General features: G+C 24.3%; 1 protein-coding gene across 1 annotated transcript in view; it reads left to right on the forward strand.

Annotated features, from left to right (window-relative positions):
• The first annotated feature begins 1,098 nt into the window (after nucleotides 1–1,098).
• Nucleotides 1,099–19,549, forward strand: part of LOC129618779 (uncharacterized protein DDB_G0283357-like) — an 83,730-nt gene continuing 65,279 nt past the window's right edge. The window contains exons 1-2 of the mRNA XM_055533770.1: nucleotides 1,099–2,537; nucleotides 2,728–4,080. Coding sequence (XP_055389745.1) covers nucleotides 1,716–2,537; nucleotides 2,728–4,032 — 2,127 coding nt within the window. The 5' untranslated portion in view covers nucleotides 1,099–1,715 and the 3' untranslated portion in view covers nucleotides 4,033–4,080. The remainder of the gene's footprint in view (nucleotides 2,538–2,727; nucleotides 4,081–19,549) is intronic.

Here is a 19,549-nt window from a genome sequence, read left to right on the forward strand (position 1 = left end):
TTCTAAAACTGAATAATAATATACTATAGATGCTACTATATCAAATATATCACATAACAAGATTTAATAATATTTATGTTGTACATATTATCATTTCACTTGTATAACAAATACAAAGAGATTAATACAATCGAATTTATTCAAATCCAAAATAATAATAGTAATTGGTCAGTCATGTCTTTTAAGTAAATTGAATTAATTTTCTTTTTGTATATACATATATTATACACTCAAATTCATCTTATACACAGTGATAACTATTTTGCTATACTATTATATTTGTATATAATAAAATTTTTTCTTATATCTCCGTCAAATATTTTTCAATTAATATTATGGTAAAAGGATTAAATGGAAATTTTTCTTTTTTCTCTTTTCATATATAAAAATTCCTAAAAAAAAAATTTTTTTTTTTTCATTTAGTGACTTTTTGAACTTTAATCGCTTATACTTTTTGTTCGTATGAATGCATAAATGAATTTGAAGTAACAAAAAAAATTATACATGAATTCTTTATTTATTTTAATATTATAAAAACTAATAAATTACTTACAATATTCATTTCTTAAAAGATGAAGAAAAAAAAACTGTACAATACAGTTAATCCTTTCAAGTCTTACAAGAGCACATAATTTCTGTCAAAAAAAAAAATGAAATAACAAGCAAATATCAATGGTAGCAACAAAACAACAGAAAAATATTTTAAATTTCAGAAGAAAAAAGAAAAACTCTTGAAATATGAAACGAAAGCCTTTAATAAATATTTTAACATGAGCTCTAATAGCAACAAAAATTCCATATTATTGTTATTATTATATTGGAAAATCTAAAAATAATAATATGGTTTTGGATCAGTTTATTCAATATAACACCCTGAACCCGCTCCTTAGAATATTTCTTTCTAAATGTGAACAAAAAATAAAAATTATATTTTTCCATGTATTTTTTGACATTTCGATTATTAATAGCCTTTATATGTATTTAAGGATTAAAATATATTTATAATACTGATTAATACCGTTTCTTTTACAATCCAGTAATTCAATTTATAAACATAATCTTTAATTTATTTTATTTTTATTTGTCTTTTCAGTTATACAATCATATACAATATGATTTAAAAGGAAAAAAATCAAGAACAACACAAAATAATATAAGAGAAATTGAAGAAAACTCCGAAATACAAGGAAAACAAAAATTTACAGAGGGAACAAGAGAGTATACACACATAGGAAGTTAATTCAATTCAAACGCATTCTCTGCAAATTATTATTGTGAATTTTAAAAGAGCATCAAGTACATAATCTCTTCTTTTTACAATTTTTATTTTAGAGTTGCTCTTATACATTTTGTATAATTACAATCAAACATATAGTTCTAATGATGTTCGTTCATCTGTTACATCATACTTAAAATGTAAGAAATTAAAAAAATTGTGTAGGTGGATTGGTAGCTTATCTACCAATATTTCAATAATTTATTCAGTTACAGAAGAGATCCAAAAAGAAATATTTAAAATCAAGTTTTCATTTATTAAAAATTATTGAAAAAACGAAACAACAAAAATGAATGAAATATAAAAAAAGAGAAAAAAAAATAATATTGCTTTTTCAGTGTATTACAAGAATATTTAAAAAAAAGAAATAATTTCAATCAAAGATACCTGAAATATTCATTTACATTTTAAAAATTTCAAATAATCAAAATTAAATAAAATGTATCCAAATACGAATAATAAATTTTCACCGATGCGACCACCATCACCGACAACATTTGTTAATTTTTCACCACCAACTGATTATCCTATATCATCATCGTCAACAGTTATTGGTGGTGGTTCATCGAATATGACAGCAATTTCATCAAAAAATCCAAATTCAATGCCAATAAATGGACCAAATAAATCGAAATCATCATTGAATCATTTAAATCAAAATAATTTAATATCAAATCAAATGGCCGGTGTACATAATTATCCAACAAATAATGATCATCATTTGCATCATCAACATTTTCAACAGCAGCAACAATTACAGCAACAACAACATTTACAACAAATACAGCAGCAGCAACAGCAACAACAACAACAGCAACAATTTCATCATCTTAATACAACAGAAGCTTTAAATCATTCAATGTCATCATCATCGTCATCATCAAAGCACAGTAATCAACATTTGACCAAAAATAAAATTAATCATAATAATATTAATACAAATGTTGGTAATAGTAATAGTACGAGTGGTGGTACAAATAGTGGATTTATTGATGGTCGTATGGTACAATCAGCAACAATGGGTGGCCGATTTAGTAATGAGGATTTTTTTTATAATGATGAAATTGATAGTATAGAATTTTGTAGAACAACAACAAATAATGATAATTTAATGTTAAATAGTAATGATGATTGTAATTCAGTAAATTTTATGGGAGCAGCAACAACAATAAATAGTTGTCCTGGTAGTTCATTTACAGAACGTAGAAGACGTGGTCACAGTAGTCGAAGAAGTAATCATAAATTAGAAGTTGAACAGCAGGTAAGTTGAATTTTGTTTTTATATATACAAATATACAATTAAAAAAAAAAAAATAATAAGATTTATTAAAAATGAGAGAGTAAATCCATTTAAATTGAAAATATCTTGAAAAATAAATGGTTTTGCCCCAAATTTTTGTCAAATTTTTGATTTTGTAATGTGAAGAATAATATTTGTTCAAATATTCTAGGTTAAATGGACTCGTAAAAATATCGCCGCTACAATGGAACGTTTTGAACCGACACCACAGAAACTTGATTATGGTGCAACATCAACAACACCACCATTACAATCATCACAATCAGTTCAATTGCAATTACAGACTACACCGAATTATGAACATAATCCAGTAAATCATGTCTACTCATATGCTTATTATGAACCTGGTGCAGCAAAATGTCATACTAATATACCACCAAAAGATTTTAATCCTCAGCCACTAGTCGGTTCATCAATTAATCAAATATCTACGACATCAATTGCATCAACATCATCATCATCTTCATCAGTTGGTTTAGGTGGTAGTATTGGTTCAAATAATACTAGTCCTTTTGCTGTGAATATGGGTGCATCAACATCATCCGGTATTAGAAATTCAAATCCAGGTCCTTCAAAAAGTCCACCACGTAACTCAATAAGGGCATTATTAGCAAAAAGTTTTCGCTCAAAAACATCAAGTAGTAATAATACAAGCCATCATAGTCAATCACCAATACATAATGCAACAGATGATCGACATAATTATACGACACGTTATGGTACCACAGAAAATTTATATGAAGAAGTTAATGATCAAAAAATACGTAAAGTATTATCAGATAATCGTATAGTTTCAATAAATTCACCAACAGTTAAAGAAGAACTTCGTCGAGTGCAACATAATCATTTTAGAGTTTTAGATGAATTAAATTTATCATTGGAAGCATTAATAATGCCACAAACACCACCAGATGTTAGTCCAACTGTTGAAGAAAAAGTATCACATGCTAGTAGCATGGAAAATTTATCTAGTACACTTAATTCAATTGAATTAAAAGATCATACATGTATTAATCCGGAATTTGATGAAGGTGATTTAGATAGTGGTTTTAGTGGTAGCGGTAGTAGTAGTGGTGCTAGTTATAATGAAAGTTTAAGATATTATAAAACTACTGGTGTTGGTAGTAATGTTATACAAACAACAACATTACCACATAATATTCGAAGTTGTCGAAATTCAACAGCTTCTGGTACATCAACATCAAAAAGTAGTATGAATTCAGATGATCATGGTATAATTGGTTTATCAGGAATATCAAATGGTGCTAATAATAATTCATCTAATGTTAATGTAGGTGCATCATCATCGTCATCATCATCACCACCATTTAATTTTATACGACGTTGTTCAGATTCACAAAGATCATCTGGTTCAGTAATTGCATGCAGTAATAATAGTAGTAATATTATTAGTGGAACAAAAGGTAAAAAAAGTTTTTGGACTATAAAACAGTGATGTATTACGCTAATTGAATATACCTGCCAAAAATGGTCCGTTTTACTGGTAAGTGCCTATAAAGATTTTATAAATTCATATTTCTATAAAAATAAATATTCTTGTTTCTAAATTGTTTGCTTATTTTAAAAGTAATAAGAATAGAAAAATTTTCATATTTTCATGTTATGAATTATTTTCAAATGAATTTTCCACTTAAAAACAAAAAAAAAAGCAAAATAATAAAAATTAATCGGAAAATAAGTCGAAAATAGAATTATTACATGAAAGGAAAAATGTCATGTTAATCCGTTCCGTTGAAAATTTTTTGTTTTTTGCTTCTTTAAAAGACAAAGAATTAAAAAAAAATTGAAAATAAATATACAAGTTGATGAGTTATTACAAGAAATTCTAAAAATATGCTTAAGCCATAAATGAATTTTCATGAAAAAGTACACACCCGTTTACCTATATATGCGATTTATATTCTTCGATGTATTCATGGAACATTTTATACACTTGTTCTTACAAATTGAATAATTTATTTAAAGAACTTTGAAATTTCATAGAAAATACAAGAATTAGAGGCTGTTGTAATTTGTATAATGAGTTTTTATGTTGCACCTCATAGCCAAGAATAATATAATTTTAGACATTGTTAAGTTCTGTGGAACATGAAATCAAACTGAAAAAAAGAATGGTAACCTGACATAGAGGATAGGTCGCAAAATTATTTTGCTATTATAGGTGTCAATGGTATAAATTATAGAACAAAAGGATTGTAGTTAGACTGGAGTATTTTTGGGACATTAATGACAAATTCAACTTCAGTTTATTATTCTGGACTCAGTTTTCACATAGATTTTCTCTAAAAACACGAATAATTATTAGACAGTAGCTTGATTATATTATAGTAAATTACTTATCTTTTGTCAATAACATTAATGCGGTCTTGCCATGCTACATAGTTGTTAATCGTGATTTTAAGGCCAGGTTATGCAAATTTATTTTCAGTGAATAAAAGCTTGTCAAAATTTGAACATGGTGCCGAATGTTAATGGGCTTTATAAAATATTTTTTTGTATTTAACATTCCAAAACTTTTCCTGGTCTTAAAATTTTTAAAATTTTTGAATATATTATAGCTGTTAACTTAACACGTAGTTCTTATATAAAAATATAACATTATTTAATTGGAGGTGTTATAATAGTCTTTGTTTTATGACATGAATTTCCTACGTACACTATGCATATTATATAGTATAACACTATACGAAAATATTTTCTAGAAACTAACTTGGTTTCCTGTTTCATTAACAAGTTTGATCGATATTATCATATTAAATGATTTACAAGTGCATACTAACAACAAATTAAATCTTATAAACAAATTAAAAGAAAAATATTTTTGAATACGTATATTCTATGTATAACAAATATAGAATATATTCAAAACATTGTACAATTTTCCATCTTGTCAACTATATGAAATAAAATACATATTATGTAATTAAAATTAAATTATATCAAGAGAATAATGTCATGTATAACACATAACTTATTAAATTAAAAATTAACAAAATGTTATCAAGGGGGGAATGTATAAGGAAAGTAATGTAGGCTGAAGAAATTATTTCAACCCATGCATACTTTTAAATACTATTTCAGTAGTACATATATGGCGCGGTTTCTTTATTGAAATAGTGCGGTGCATATTATGTGTTCCAACGTTATAATATTTACACGTATGTAAACACTATTTATATTAAATTTTGTGTAGATGTCGCTAATTTCAATGATTTTGATAATTAATGTCAAGTATTTTCGTAAAATAAAAATTATTAAGAATTAAATCACAAGAATAAGTGTTCATTTCAAGTTTCTTATTACAAAATTGCCCAAAATTTTTTTTTGAAGGTTAAATACAAGAATATTTTAGAGCAAAGATAGGTAGCTTGGCAATCAAATAAATTTTGAATGAGAAGCTCTTTTTTAATTTCACCTCAGCCTATTATTTCAAAAAGAAAAAAAAAAATTTCAACCATAATATTTATTGCGGTTTTTAACAAGCACAACTGTTAATGATTTATACTTTATTTCAGAAATTTCTAGTTTAAGGTATTCCTTCCAATATTCTATTCATCATTCTATAGAGTCCTATCTTATGATCCTATTGAACTTCAAATGAATAAGAATTCATTGTCCTTATATTTTTTTTAAAAAAGGACAAAAAAAAAATCAAAATGGAGTAAGAAAATAATTTTTTTTTTAGTCGAATTTTTTACCGCCATTAATAGTTTATACTTTATTTTACAGCAACACCAGTCTAATAGAATATGGAAAAAAAAAAGAAACTAAAATTCACTAAATTGATGTCTGACAATTTATATACCAAACTAAATATAGGATGGAACCAACTTTTTTTTTTATTACTTATTTAATATGTATAAAAAGTATTGCACATTCCATATATCAAAAAAAAAAAAAATGTTGTTAGAACTAAAAGGAATTTTTCTCTTTTGTATATACATAGATTATTCACACATACTTTTTATGTCAATTCCGTTCACATAATTTTTTATTTAACAATCCTCAATCCATCCCCTTCAAAATTTCTTTTTTTTTTAACCCGAACTTTTAACGTTTTTTTATTGCTTTAAATTTTACAAATATATAGAAACCACAAATAATCGCCATCATCACTATTAGCTTTCATTCAATATTAAGCTCAATTTCTCCTGCTCATTTTTTTCTTCGCTTCTATATCAAACGAAAAGAAAATAGGTATCGCCACCCTCTTCACAATAAAAATTCATTTTCTCTCCTAAATATTTTTTATTTATTTGTATTTTTTTTTTTTTTTTTTTTTGAAAATGTCCTGTCTTTCTTATAATTTAATATAAGAGTCAAAAGAAAAACAAAAAAAAAAAAAAATTTCAAATAGAAATGAATTGAATGAATTTCGGACTTGGTGGGGGGATGGTAAAAGAAACCTAAGAATGAAAATCATTTTTCAAAAGTGATGACCATTAACGTAAATTGGCTTCAATTGAAGATATCTACTGCTTGAAAAATTGCTAAACATTTATATTTCTTTTTTTTTTTTCTATTCTTATTTTATTTTTGTATTTTTAGTTTTTGGGCTTGTCCTCTGTTTCCTTATTCGATTAAAGAAATTGTTGACAACTACAATGTTGTTGATCAAAAATGGAGATGGTACTACAGTTATAAATTTTCTAGTAATTTGAGTATCAGATTTTATAGTTGTTAGAATAAGCATTAAATATTTAACGTAGTATGCAAAAAACGTAGTGGAAAAATTTTTAATTCTTGTAGTCCCAATTTCTGTTATACAAATCGATCGATTTGAAAATTTTCGCAATTACAATTCCCATTATAATAAGAGAGATCTGAGATGACTTATTGCATTCGACCCTCAATTAAATTCAATCCGAAGTTTAATTATGTAGGTTACGAAATGCATTTGAAAATTACAAATTTTCGCTTTTGAAAGGACGTTTCCTCATTTTAAAATCTTACCACCAAAAATATTAGAGACAAGTTTTTTGTCCAATTTATACCGAATAATGCGTCGCATTAAATAAAATAATTTAATAAAATTTTAGTGAAATCGAAATTTTACACATATGTGCAGTAACGTTGAATTTAAACTTAAGCGCGCGATCATTTAGGATAACTAATAATAACAAAGCGAGATTCGATGACTTTCTTTAAGAAGATATTCTTTGACAGTTTATCACTTCTTGTATTATGCTAACTTACAAAAAAATACTGAACAAAAAATAATATCAATAATTTTTGTGTCCAATCTCTGATTGGTATTTAACGTATTACATACCAGTAAATAAATTTCCAAAAAAAAAATGAGAAGAAAAAATTTGCTTTTCCCTTGTTTTATACCAGACTTTGTAAAAAAGAAAAGCATAGTCTTTTATAGGGTATAGAGTCCTATATGTGCATACCTACATTTATAAGTCCACGCTGTATTCGCACACAAACACCCATTTTTTGTCTGTATTTACCTATAGACGAAAACAATAAAAGTAAAATGAACAGAAAAAAAAAATTAAATAAATAAAAAATTCAGGGTGCGACAGCACATTTTAGGTTTTTTTTTTTTCTTCCACATTCTACTTTTTTATTTTCTACTTATTTTCATTTTTACAATCCTTATTATTGCACAAAAAGGAATTTAAGCAATTCTGTAATAATAAAAAATAAAATAATACAGAAATACAACCACAAAAGGAAAATATGTAATAATGATGCGTATTTATTTTTCACCCAAAAGAACACACACAGAAAAAAAAACACCACCAAAACCATTGAAAAAAAATTCGATAAAGTGAAAAAATTGAGGAAAATGTAAGGAATTCTGACAGAATCAATACTTGTGTCACTTTATTTTTTCCAAAAAAAAACAAAAAAAATGTAAATAGGAGACAAGGACAGAAAGCAAAAAAAAAATCGATAAAAAAAATTATATTAGCCATAAGGAAGAAATTTTCAATTTTTGTTGTAATTTCGTTGGCGCAAGGATTTGATATATTAGGACATATACATATTATTATTATTACTATTACTGTGCATCCCTTTCCATATCAATAAAAATTCCAAGTCATTTGGTAAACCAAAAATATGTTTATATTAACAAAAGTTGCTTTTTTTTTGTATAATCCACAAAAATATATTCAATATGGAGTAATAATAAAATAGGCATGCATAAATGTACATATAAGAATTTCAATATAAATTGACCTTTTATATATATAGGATAATGTCCTAACGTATGATCCTCTCTAGCTTACCAAAAGAATATAATAAACATTTATTACGTTACATGTACGTTAACTTAAAATAAAGAAATTTGGTAATAAAAGAAAAATTTTCGAAGCAATAAAAAGAGGTCAAATATATTTTGAAAGGCAAAACAGTATTTGACATTACTCTGACAGCATTTTGAAGTCTATTTTTTTTAATATTTACTATAAATTACTAAATTTTGGAGATTTTAGGAACTTTTCTATTTTAGGAACAATCGTATAAATTCTCAAGAAGTTTTTGTTTCTATTTTAAGAGAAAAAGAGAATATAAATAAATCTTAAGCATTTTAAACATTTTAAAATCACATTGAAATATTTGTGGAAATTTCGAATAATTCCATAATTCGAAGTAAATATACGGGGGGCTCAGAAACAAAGTGGAATAACCCTCACTCCCAAAATTTTTGATACAATATGTGGATTAGGCCATTTTGGCACTGGAAATATTCAATTTTGGGTTTAGGCCAAAAAAAATAATTTACTTTTTTGTCGATAAAATTAAATTTGAGATCTAATTTTATATACATTTCTAACAAAAAAACAAAAATTTCGGGAATCAGGGTTTAGGCCAGTTTGCTTCTGAGCCCCTCGTAATTTTTAAAATTATTTTAAAAATACTAATTAAACAACTGCTTTCTATACAAAACACTACAATATTAATAACAAAACTTAATCTGATTGTAATTTAAACTTTGTTACAATATTTACTTCAACATTTATTCGGAAGATTTTAACCCTATTGGAACAACCAGTTTTACTTATACTTTTACTTTTTAAGACATTTTTAAGCTCTTTACGCGACCATATTAAATATATTTTTTTAGTATTATGCTTTTTAGAATTCTCATAAGCGGAAATGTCCCGTATAAGAAAATCATAGTTATCACTGGAATTAGTACGATCACATAAAATTATACACCATTCTTATACGAGACATTTTAGCTTATGAAAAATCCAAAACATTAACAAAACTTACAGAATTAGTTAACATGAAAAACTGAAGACCTTTTACGTAAGAGACTTCATTTCATATAGGAAATTGACCAACTAACTATGGTATTTATGATTTAGTAAATTTACTATGGAACATTATTTTTTTTTCATATATAGACATAAAAATGTCATATTCAAAAGAATAAGCAATACAAAATAAATTATTGGTAATCTAAATTCATTAGACCAATTACTATACTAATAACATTCTTTTCTAATATAACTATGTTTATTTGTTAAATAAAATAACACTCTATATTATAGGTAAATTTTTCTTTTTTATCTCTCTCTCACTCTTAATAATAACAATAATAACAATAACCTTAACTGTTTATATACTTTCATTGCGTTAACAATATTCACAATCTCACAACTACTTTCACAAAAACGCTTTTATGTTATATAAGATAGTCACACGATCATAGAAAATTTTCGGTCAACTAAAGTTGCTTTAACATCCTTTTGTTCGGAAAATTTTTATATAATTATTTGTAGTAGAACTCGTCCAGAATTTTTACAACTTTTGTTTATTCTTTTATTTTTGTTTTTTTTTTTGGGGACATCTATTTGGTGTCCTCTATTGTTTTAGATAAAAAGGAAAACTATTCAATGAATGAATACACTATATGTGCATGGACTCAAATAATTTATGGTTGATAATAAATTAGAGATTTTTTTTTCCATTTAGTTTTAGGGAAAAACTTTGTGTTTTTTTGTAAAGGTTTTCTTTTGTTTATCATAAAAAAAATATGAAGGTTTTTTTTTTCTATTTTGTATGCATAAAGAGGACCAAAAAAATTCAGACATCTATTGTTGAATTTCTTTTTGAGATTTTTATTAAAATGCATATGTGTAATAAAAATTTACCATTTTTTTATTGCAGCTATTCGTAAACAATGGCGGAAATTATAAAAAAGAAAAGCTCTCATTTTTGAAATTAAAGAAAATTTAAAATTTTTATAATTTATAAAATTTTAAATTTCAATTTTAAAGAACTAAGTTTTTTAAGTTTACAAAAAATTCGTAGTTTGGCACAGTTTTACATTTCATTATATTAGAATAATTTTACTATATTGTCTAAATTTACCACAAATTTAGAATGAAATTGAGTAGAATTGCTAATAATCAATTGCTTTGCTAGGAAAGTATGTTGTTATTATCAGCTCTAAAGTTATTGGGTATGGCGGACATGTTCACAGCGCAATATTACCCTATTTCTAGAGTAGTTTTCTGTTGTTGTAGAGTTGTAGAGAAAAATAATTTTTTTTGTAGTAGTAAATTTACTCAATAATTTAATTAAAATTTACTATAATGCTGTTGTTATTAGATCGTTCACTCTTATCGAGTTTTGTTTTTCAATTATCAAATTCCTTCAATTATTCTGCTAAATTTATACCACAAAAAGTTTGAAGGACAAGTAAATTGAAAAATGTACTCGAATTTGTAATTTTATTATTTGGTAGTGGTGAATTAAAATTTAAAGTAGATTTAATCACTATCAAATTTTTAGATATCAAGGACTTACTTAATTCAAATCCTTTCGTGGCAACTTTTGTAAAAATTTCCACTGATACGTATTATATTATATTTCTTTCATATATCAATTACAAAATTAATATATGAAAGAAATATAATATAAGGAGCCTTGTACCCAAAACCTCAATGAAAATTTCCCTTTCAAAGAATATATTTTGATATTTTAATTCAAAATATAATAAACACTTCAATTACTTCTGTATACAAACTCAATAACAGAGAAATCCTCTGTTAATTGTGCTATATTACAACTGAATTATATGCTTATCTTTGATGCATTCAAAGACGTAATATTGAACTTGAAATATACCCTTTTCACAAATCCTTTTATATAACATGAAAATAATTATTAAATATTTGAAAAATACCATTAAAAATGTAAAACACGTCTACAACATAAAATACACATACTTGTGTTTATATGTACGTGTAATATGAATATTGTATACAATGTTCTTTACTTACGCATTCCTTTTGTTTATGCATTTGTAATAGATTGAATATTGAAGAAGCAATAAAAATATTTTTAATCCCATTAAAAATCTTTTATGAAATTCAATAATTTTCTTTTAATACATTCTAAATTCTTTAATTAAAATGAGTGTACACTACATTGTATGTGCTTGTATATGCTTTAATATTCCTTAAATTAAATGAATACTTATATAATTATGATTGTAACACATTAACTTATCAAATTCATTAATGTTATGCACTCATATACATATATATATGTATAATATTATTTATTATATTAAGTGCAATGTACTTACAAGTTGTTAAGGGAAATAATTATTTAAATTAAAATTATATACTTACATACATTCATAATGTATATGTATTTAATATGAGATTGTGTAATAAATTATAATATACTCAATTATGTTAATTGCATTCAATAAAAATAAATAATCATTAATATTATGTATATAAGAGCATATTAATGTTTAATCAATTTATATATATGTACATAGACATTTTATTTGTTTATTCATTCATATATACGATACAGCATTATGTACATCCATATGAAATTGATAATAATCGATCGAAACTATAATTTCGATATATGAGTGAGTACAATATTAAATTCGATTTTATTTCAAATGTTGCAGAAAATTTATATACTAAAATTAGATAGTGTTTTTGACCTTTTACCATTTTAATATTGGTTTTCCATTACAGAACCGTATATAATAATTAAAAAGTATAACCAAAATGAACTTCAAAGTTTCAAATTTATACACGAAAATTCTATTATCCATAATATTCGAATTAATTAAATTTTGAATAAAACGCGGTTTCGTAGGAATAATCGATTATAAGGTAGCCGCAAATTGATTTTTATGATAAATTCGAACTTCTTAATTCGATAATTTTTCTCTTTATTAAATACAGCTCTAATCTGTATATCTAGTTATAGTTCTTGAGAATAGCGCATAATATAAAAAGACGGACTTGTCTTGAAATACATATGTTATACATTTGTTTTGCCATCTTATATGAATTCGCAAAGGAAGCCTAATTTCACAGAATTCAAACATTGTAACAATTCGATATTCGGCCAACTATTTCGGCTTAGACAATTTTACTTTATTTTGTCACTGATTTATTTTATTCTATTAATTAATTTAATGCGAAATCATAAAATAATAAAAAATAATATAATATTCATTAGACATACTATATAGACAAGTAAGATTTACACAATAAAATATCGAAATTTGTGCACATGTTTCCTTTTATTTACAATAATATCCTTTTCTATTCTATTAATTTTCAGAATCTTCTCCAATATTATTTTATACTCTGTTTTACACAATATTAAATAAGATAATAGATGAAATTTTATGAAATTTGAATTTCATACACTATGAATGAATTCAAATAGATAAAATTCAAAAGAGACAACCAAATCTGATGACAAAAAATTTATAACTATTATGTAGGAAAGAATCCATAGAAGTGAAAAAAAAATCAGTGAAATAATTACAATCGTAATTATAAGTGACGTCCGTTTTTTTTTCTAAATTCTAAATTTTATCAATATAATAAGCAGGGGTGCATTATTATTCTATTGAAACTCATAACCATCTACAAAAACTTTAATATAAATGCATATATGTATATATAGAGCAGGAATTAATTTGAGATAATCTTCAATACAAAATGTTTTGAAATTTTACGTCCTTTTGACCGTTTTCAAATTAATTTTTTACATGATGAATTTAGTTTTTATAATATATTAAAAAATATAGGGTGAATATATTTTTACAATAATAATATATTTGAATTTAAGATAAATCTTACCAGTTTCTTTATTTTCCATTTTGCATAATTTTAAAATTGACTAATATCCTTTTGTCCGTCTGTCTGTTCAATTATATTTTCTATTGATTAAATAATTTAATTTAATGCTGTTTTGTATGATTTAATGTTTTCCTTGAATGATTTGTTAAATTGTTCTGGATTTTATACTATGGTGAACTCTGAGAGTTTATAAATCGAATAATTATTGTTCAGTTGTAAGTTAATATTTTTGCATGAGAATAGAAGAATACTATTTAGATCAGCAAATAAACCTAGACGATTTAATTAAATTAAAATCTCAATTTTAAAATATTCGACTAATTTATGATTGCAATTCTTAAACAAATCTGAAATAAAAATATTGCCCTTGATTATATCCGAAATTGTGCAATTAAGTGAATATTACATATCTAGTGAAATTATTGTTGAAAATGACGAATTATTAAATAGGAAAATGTTTTGGTATAACGAAGTGTGTATTAAATAGAAATTTCAGTGCGTGCACTATTAAATTCTTTCAGAAAGGCTTTTGTTACATTTCTTCATTTCGATTATTGTTATCAAAGTTCATTTCAGTAAAATATCGCGCATTCACTTAATTTTCATATTTCATTTCATCATTTTTACAATATTTATGATATATAGAAAAAATAAGATTTGTTCGACATTTTATTATAATTAGAATATTAAAGAATAATATATTTACTACTACAATATAACTCTCTTCAATTTATTAAACAATTGGTAATTCATGTAACGATTTCATTCATTTTATATAAATGCATGCTATAAATGAACTTCCGTATAAAATCATATATATTAGGCATACGTTCACATTTGAACAAAAGTGCATGTGAACTGTATGTAAGCAATTATATATAGACCTATACAATGTGCATTAAAATAATTCATACAATTTATAATAAAAGTCTAAAATTCACCATTATATACGCAATTTTGATTATATAATATTCATATGTATAATAGGCATATTATGGTATGCATATTTTACTCATGAATACATGAATTTTTTAATGTCATATGAATAGGTTATGAATACATAGGCATTTAAATGAATGAATGAATGAACAAATGAATGAATGTAAATATGAAACGTATAATAAGTAAATGTATGAATTAATAACAATATGAATGAAAATATTTTTTTACTATAGTTTTGTTAAGAAAAAAAAAAAAGTATGTGTTTCTTCTTCCTCCTTCATATTCTCTATTTCAGTTTCAGTAACAAAATTTTTTCTATTGTACATATTCTTTATATGCGTGTGTTAGTCTACGCCCATTAAAATGAATAAAAATATTATATATTTTATTTCAATTTGTTCAAAATGTTTTAATTTAACAAGTAATTTTAATTTTGAATATTATATAATGTGCAGACGGTCCCATTTTCAAAATGCGTTGAACTTTTAAGGAAGTTGTTTCTTGTAAATTTGGATAATACAAGAAGCAAATTGTGTGATGAAGAAGATTGAATGAATCAGGTTTTAAATATTACAATTTTGTAGTTCAAAAGTTAACAAATTATTTTCGAATTTTTTATTCACCATCCAATATGAAATGAATAACAACAATTATGTTTAATATTGATTATTTTTCACCAGTTGAGTAAAAAATTAGACCACAATGAAGTTTTTCGTTATGCTTTAGTCATGTTGTCATTTTTATTCGCTAATTGTTGATCTGGTCCTTCTTCAAATCAATTGGAATTGGATGAGCAGTGAAAATATTCTTATATTTTAGTCAATTACCTTAAGTTTAAACTCTCAGCTCTATTTCTAAACTCTCAGCCAAACTGCAGTTCCTGAGTAATTTATTTGTTGTTCCCGATAAATGTACCCGAGTGTTCTTTTAATTTTTCTGTTATTATATTTTAAAAAATTATGAACAAATTTCTTTTCTATCCGAGCTAGATATGATATGACCCATAAAAATCCACAATTGGTTGATTCCACACCGTTTTTAAATTTTTGAACTTTGATGGACACTGTAATTGATTTTGTGCACTTATGGAAACAGTTTATGTCACCCTTATTACGGATTTCATTGGTAATTTAAAATTTTCAATAAGTTAACTTTTAAATACAATTTAATCCTCTCACTCCTATAATATTTTCAAGCATTTTTTTGAGTACATTTTCGTCAGTCAACAATACGCGACAACTCTAAAATAAACTATAAAATTTTTATGACAGTCACTTTGAAAGACTGTCGGTCATTATCACATGGCAAAAAACTTTAATGCTGAATTGGGGGTATTTCTGATATTTAGATATATATTGAAATGGTACTTACAATTTCTTTTTATCGTACGATGTCTGCAGTTAAGAAAAATCATCTCGGCAGCAGGAACCAATTCAGTAATTTTCTTTGTGGCCGTTGTTGACAGCAATGTATCACGCCTTTTTGACTGACCTGAAAATGGCCCGGATTATCAGGAAGCTCATTCACTTCTGCTATATATAATCGAATTACAATTATCTTATTTTAATATTGACATCATCATTATAATATGTATATGTATATATTTCAATATATATGTACATGTATATATGGGTTTTACTCATACATAATTGAAAATTATGTTCTTTATATAATAAATTTATTATTATTGAAGTACATATCCATTAATTAAATTCAAAAATCTTCTCTAGTATGTACTAAAAATCTTATATAAGTATTATTTTTGAGAAGAATTTTATTGATTGCGGTTTATGGTTAGGATTTTCAATTAAAATAAATTTATTGGTTTAAAAATTACAATTTTAAAATATATACTGTCCTAAAGTAAATATATGTATATATATATATATAAATTATTAAATTTACAAAAACAAAAAAAAATTTAAGAAAAACATACATTTTTTTTTTATTATTATAAACAATTACTATTATTATGTGGTTAATTTTGAAAATTTTCCAATGATATTTTGTGGTCAATATTTTAGGATTCGATAAAATTATAATATTAAATTATTAATTAAAAAGTGTGTAAAGAACAAAATTTTATCTAAGTATACAAGTTTGTAATGTACAAAATTATATACATACATACATACATATAAGTTCTTAATATTATATTTAATATTTAAATGACATTAACAATGCAGTTATCTGATCCTTAAATTATTAAAATTATGTAGACAAAATTATATGAGGCCTAATGCTGTGTCTATCTATATAAAACAATTAAAGTAAAAAGTTAATGTATATAGGTACTCAAAATTTATTATGTTTTATTAAAATAATTATTTTAATATTTCAATATATACACGATATATTTATATTATATAGTGTAAATTATTTTATATGATGAATCAAAAATTATAAAATTTTAAATTATAATTGCAGTAAAATAATAAAATATTTTATTCTATTGCCATTTAATATAAATTTATTAATATCTGTAAAATGTGTACATATTATGTATGTATGTTTGAAAAAGGATGTAAAAATATTATTGCTGCATGAGATAGAAAAGTGTTTATAATTTAATAAAATTTTATTTTCAAATTTATATTATTTCTTATTTAATTATAATAATATTGTATATGGACATATATAAATATTAATGAATATTTTGATATTTTATCATAATAAATTATTTTGTATATATATTTATAAAATTATGTTGCAATGAAAATTTAAGTAAATATAATTAATTTATGAGATAATAAAATTTTGTTAATGCAGAAAATCTACAAAATCTCCCAAAACAAAAACCATCTACTTTAGATAATCCAGTTTGTATTAATATTATAATATGTAAGAATAAATTCTCTTAAATACTTTATAAGTTTACCATAATTTTGAATAACTTTCATATTTTATTGAATCTGATATTTGATTCTTGGATTCCATAATCGATTTAGCTGCTCAAATCATAGCTGATGTACGAAAATTCTTAAAGACTGGTGTTTTTCAAATATTTAATTAAATTGAAGAATATTTCAATCAATTCGATTAATAGTTATTGTCATAAATTTATTTCTGATTTGTACGTCTTGTAAATAAAATTTATTAAAGAGTATAATGTTGGGTCAAAAAAGTAAGTTGAGTAGTTTCTGACCCCAAAATAATTTTTCTTATTCTAGAAAATTTTTAGAAGATATTCTAAGTAAATTTTTATAATATAATTGCAAATATTTTATTTTTCTTAGTAAAAGCAGCATTTTTTATAGTAATTTGATTAACTTAATTATTTTATAAAATTTGTAAAACAAATTTCCCAGGGTAATGGCATCTGTCACTTTTTACTAATATAAGAACTTTAATTTTACAATAAACAAGAAACACTCTTAATTTATCTACATATACAAACTGTGTCCTGCGGGAATAATGACCTTTTTTTTTTATTAATAGTTTTTTTTTTTTTTTAATCTTTGTAATTCATTGAAAACGATAAGGGAAATAATAATTATTGATAGTAGTCACTTTTGTTTTCACATCTTTAATTTGTTTTTTATTTTGTAGGCCTAAAATTCAGAGATCTTTTTTAGAAAATTATTCTGGCTCAACGTTGTTAATTATTGCCCATTCTTTACTCTCAATAACTTAAATTAAAGGGCCTATTAGGCTTACAACTTTATATTAAGATTTTTTGAAATAATTTCTGAATCTGTTGGTATTTTCGTTCAAAATTTTAGCAATTGATCGTTTTTGGAAAAGCTTAAATTAGTTTTAAAACTATTAGAATTTTATGCTTTCGTTTTTTAAAAAGGGAAGGCTGAAAAGGATGAGACACTGACGTCTATTAATAGTATAATCAACACCAAAACAATTTTTTTTATTAGAATTATTTAGTTCAACTGTCATAGCTTTTTATTTAGCGAAAACCACAAAAACGTTTGATTGACAATGTTTTGTCTATACTCCATATTCTAATTTCTTGTTTAATTCATTATTTCGCATTATTTAAATTATTTTAAATCAGATTCACACTTTCACTTTAAAAATCCTTTAAAATTAATCAAAAATTTAAGAAATATTAATGTGTATAATATAGTTTTTCCCCACAAATATATGACATAGTAACCTATAAGAACCGTTACATTGAATAATGTCCTCCTTATCAAATATATGCAAATATAAAGTTCATCATACCAAAAATCCGCTTAAAGGAAAGTGATATTACAAAAGAACAAAAAAATATGAAAATAAAATTTATTATTTTGGTTTCATAATTTCTTAGATCACAAAAGTATGATTAGAATATGATATTCTTTTAGAATTCCATTCACTTTCTATACTCGTATACAAACTAACAAAAAAAAAAAAATATTTTTATTTATTCTATATTCTGAATTTCTAATATAAAAATGCAAAAATAAAACCATTATCAAAAAAAAACAAAACTGTAGAAGCCAAAATAGAGATTTATTATTGTGGCTTGTCATACTCGAATATAAATTTGTGTCGCCCTCATATACTACTACTACTTGCTCTTGTTATATAACGCTGAAATATTTTTTCCTACAATACAAAAAATATTTGAAAATGGATTGGGGTACCAAAAAAAAATAAAAAAAACCTCTATATTAAATCTTAGATTACCATTTTTTGATAAGAAAAATAAAAAAAAAATTCTACAGAGACTGGAATTTTCTTACTCTCACTCTTATTGTTGTATATAGTATTGTTGTTAATATTAAATCTGCGATGCGATGCCTTTTAGTATTTAAAATGCGAGAAGGCAATCTAATATGCGTGATGAAAATCTTTCGTTTTTTTTTTCGTTTTTGTACGTTTTTCTATTTTTCTGTATGCTATTTTATGTGAGAAGCAGTAGCATCACCAAAAATAACAATGAGATTGTTGAATAAATGAAAAATACACACG

The sequence above is a fragment of the Condylostylus longicornis genome, unplaced genomic scaffold (genome assembly GCF_029603195.1).
Source record: "Condylostylus longicornis isolate FDR11 unplaced genomic scaffold, ASM2960319v2 ptg000010l, whole genome shotgun sequence".
In the NCBI taxonomy this organism is placed as follows: Eukaryota; Metazoa; Arthropoda; class Insecta; order Diptera; family Dolichopodidae; genus Condylostylus; species Condylostylus longicornis.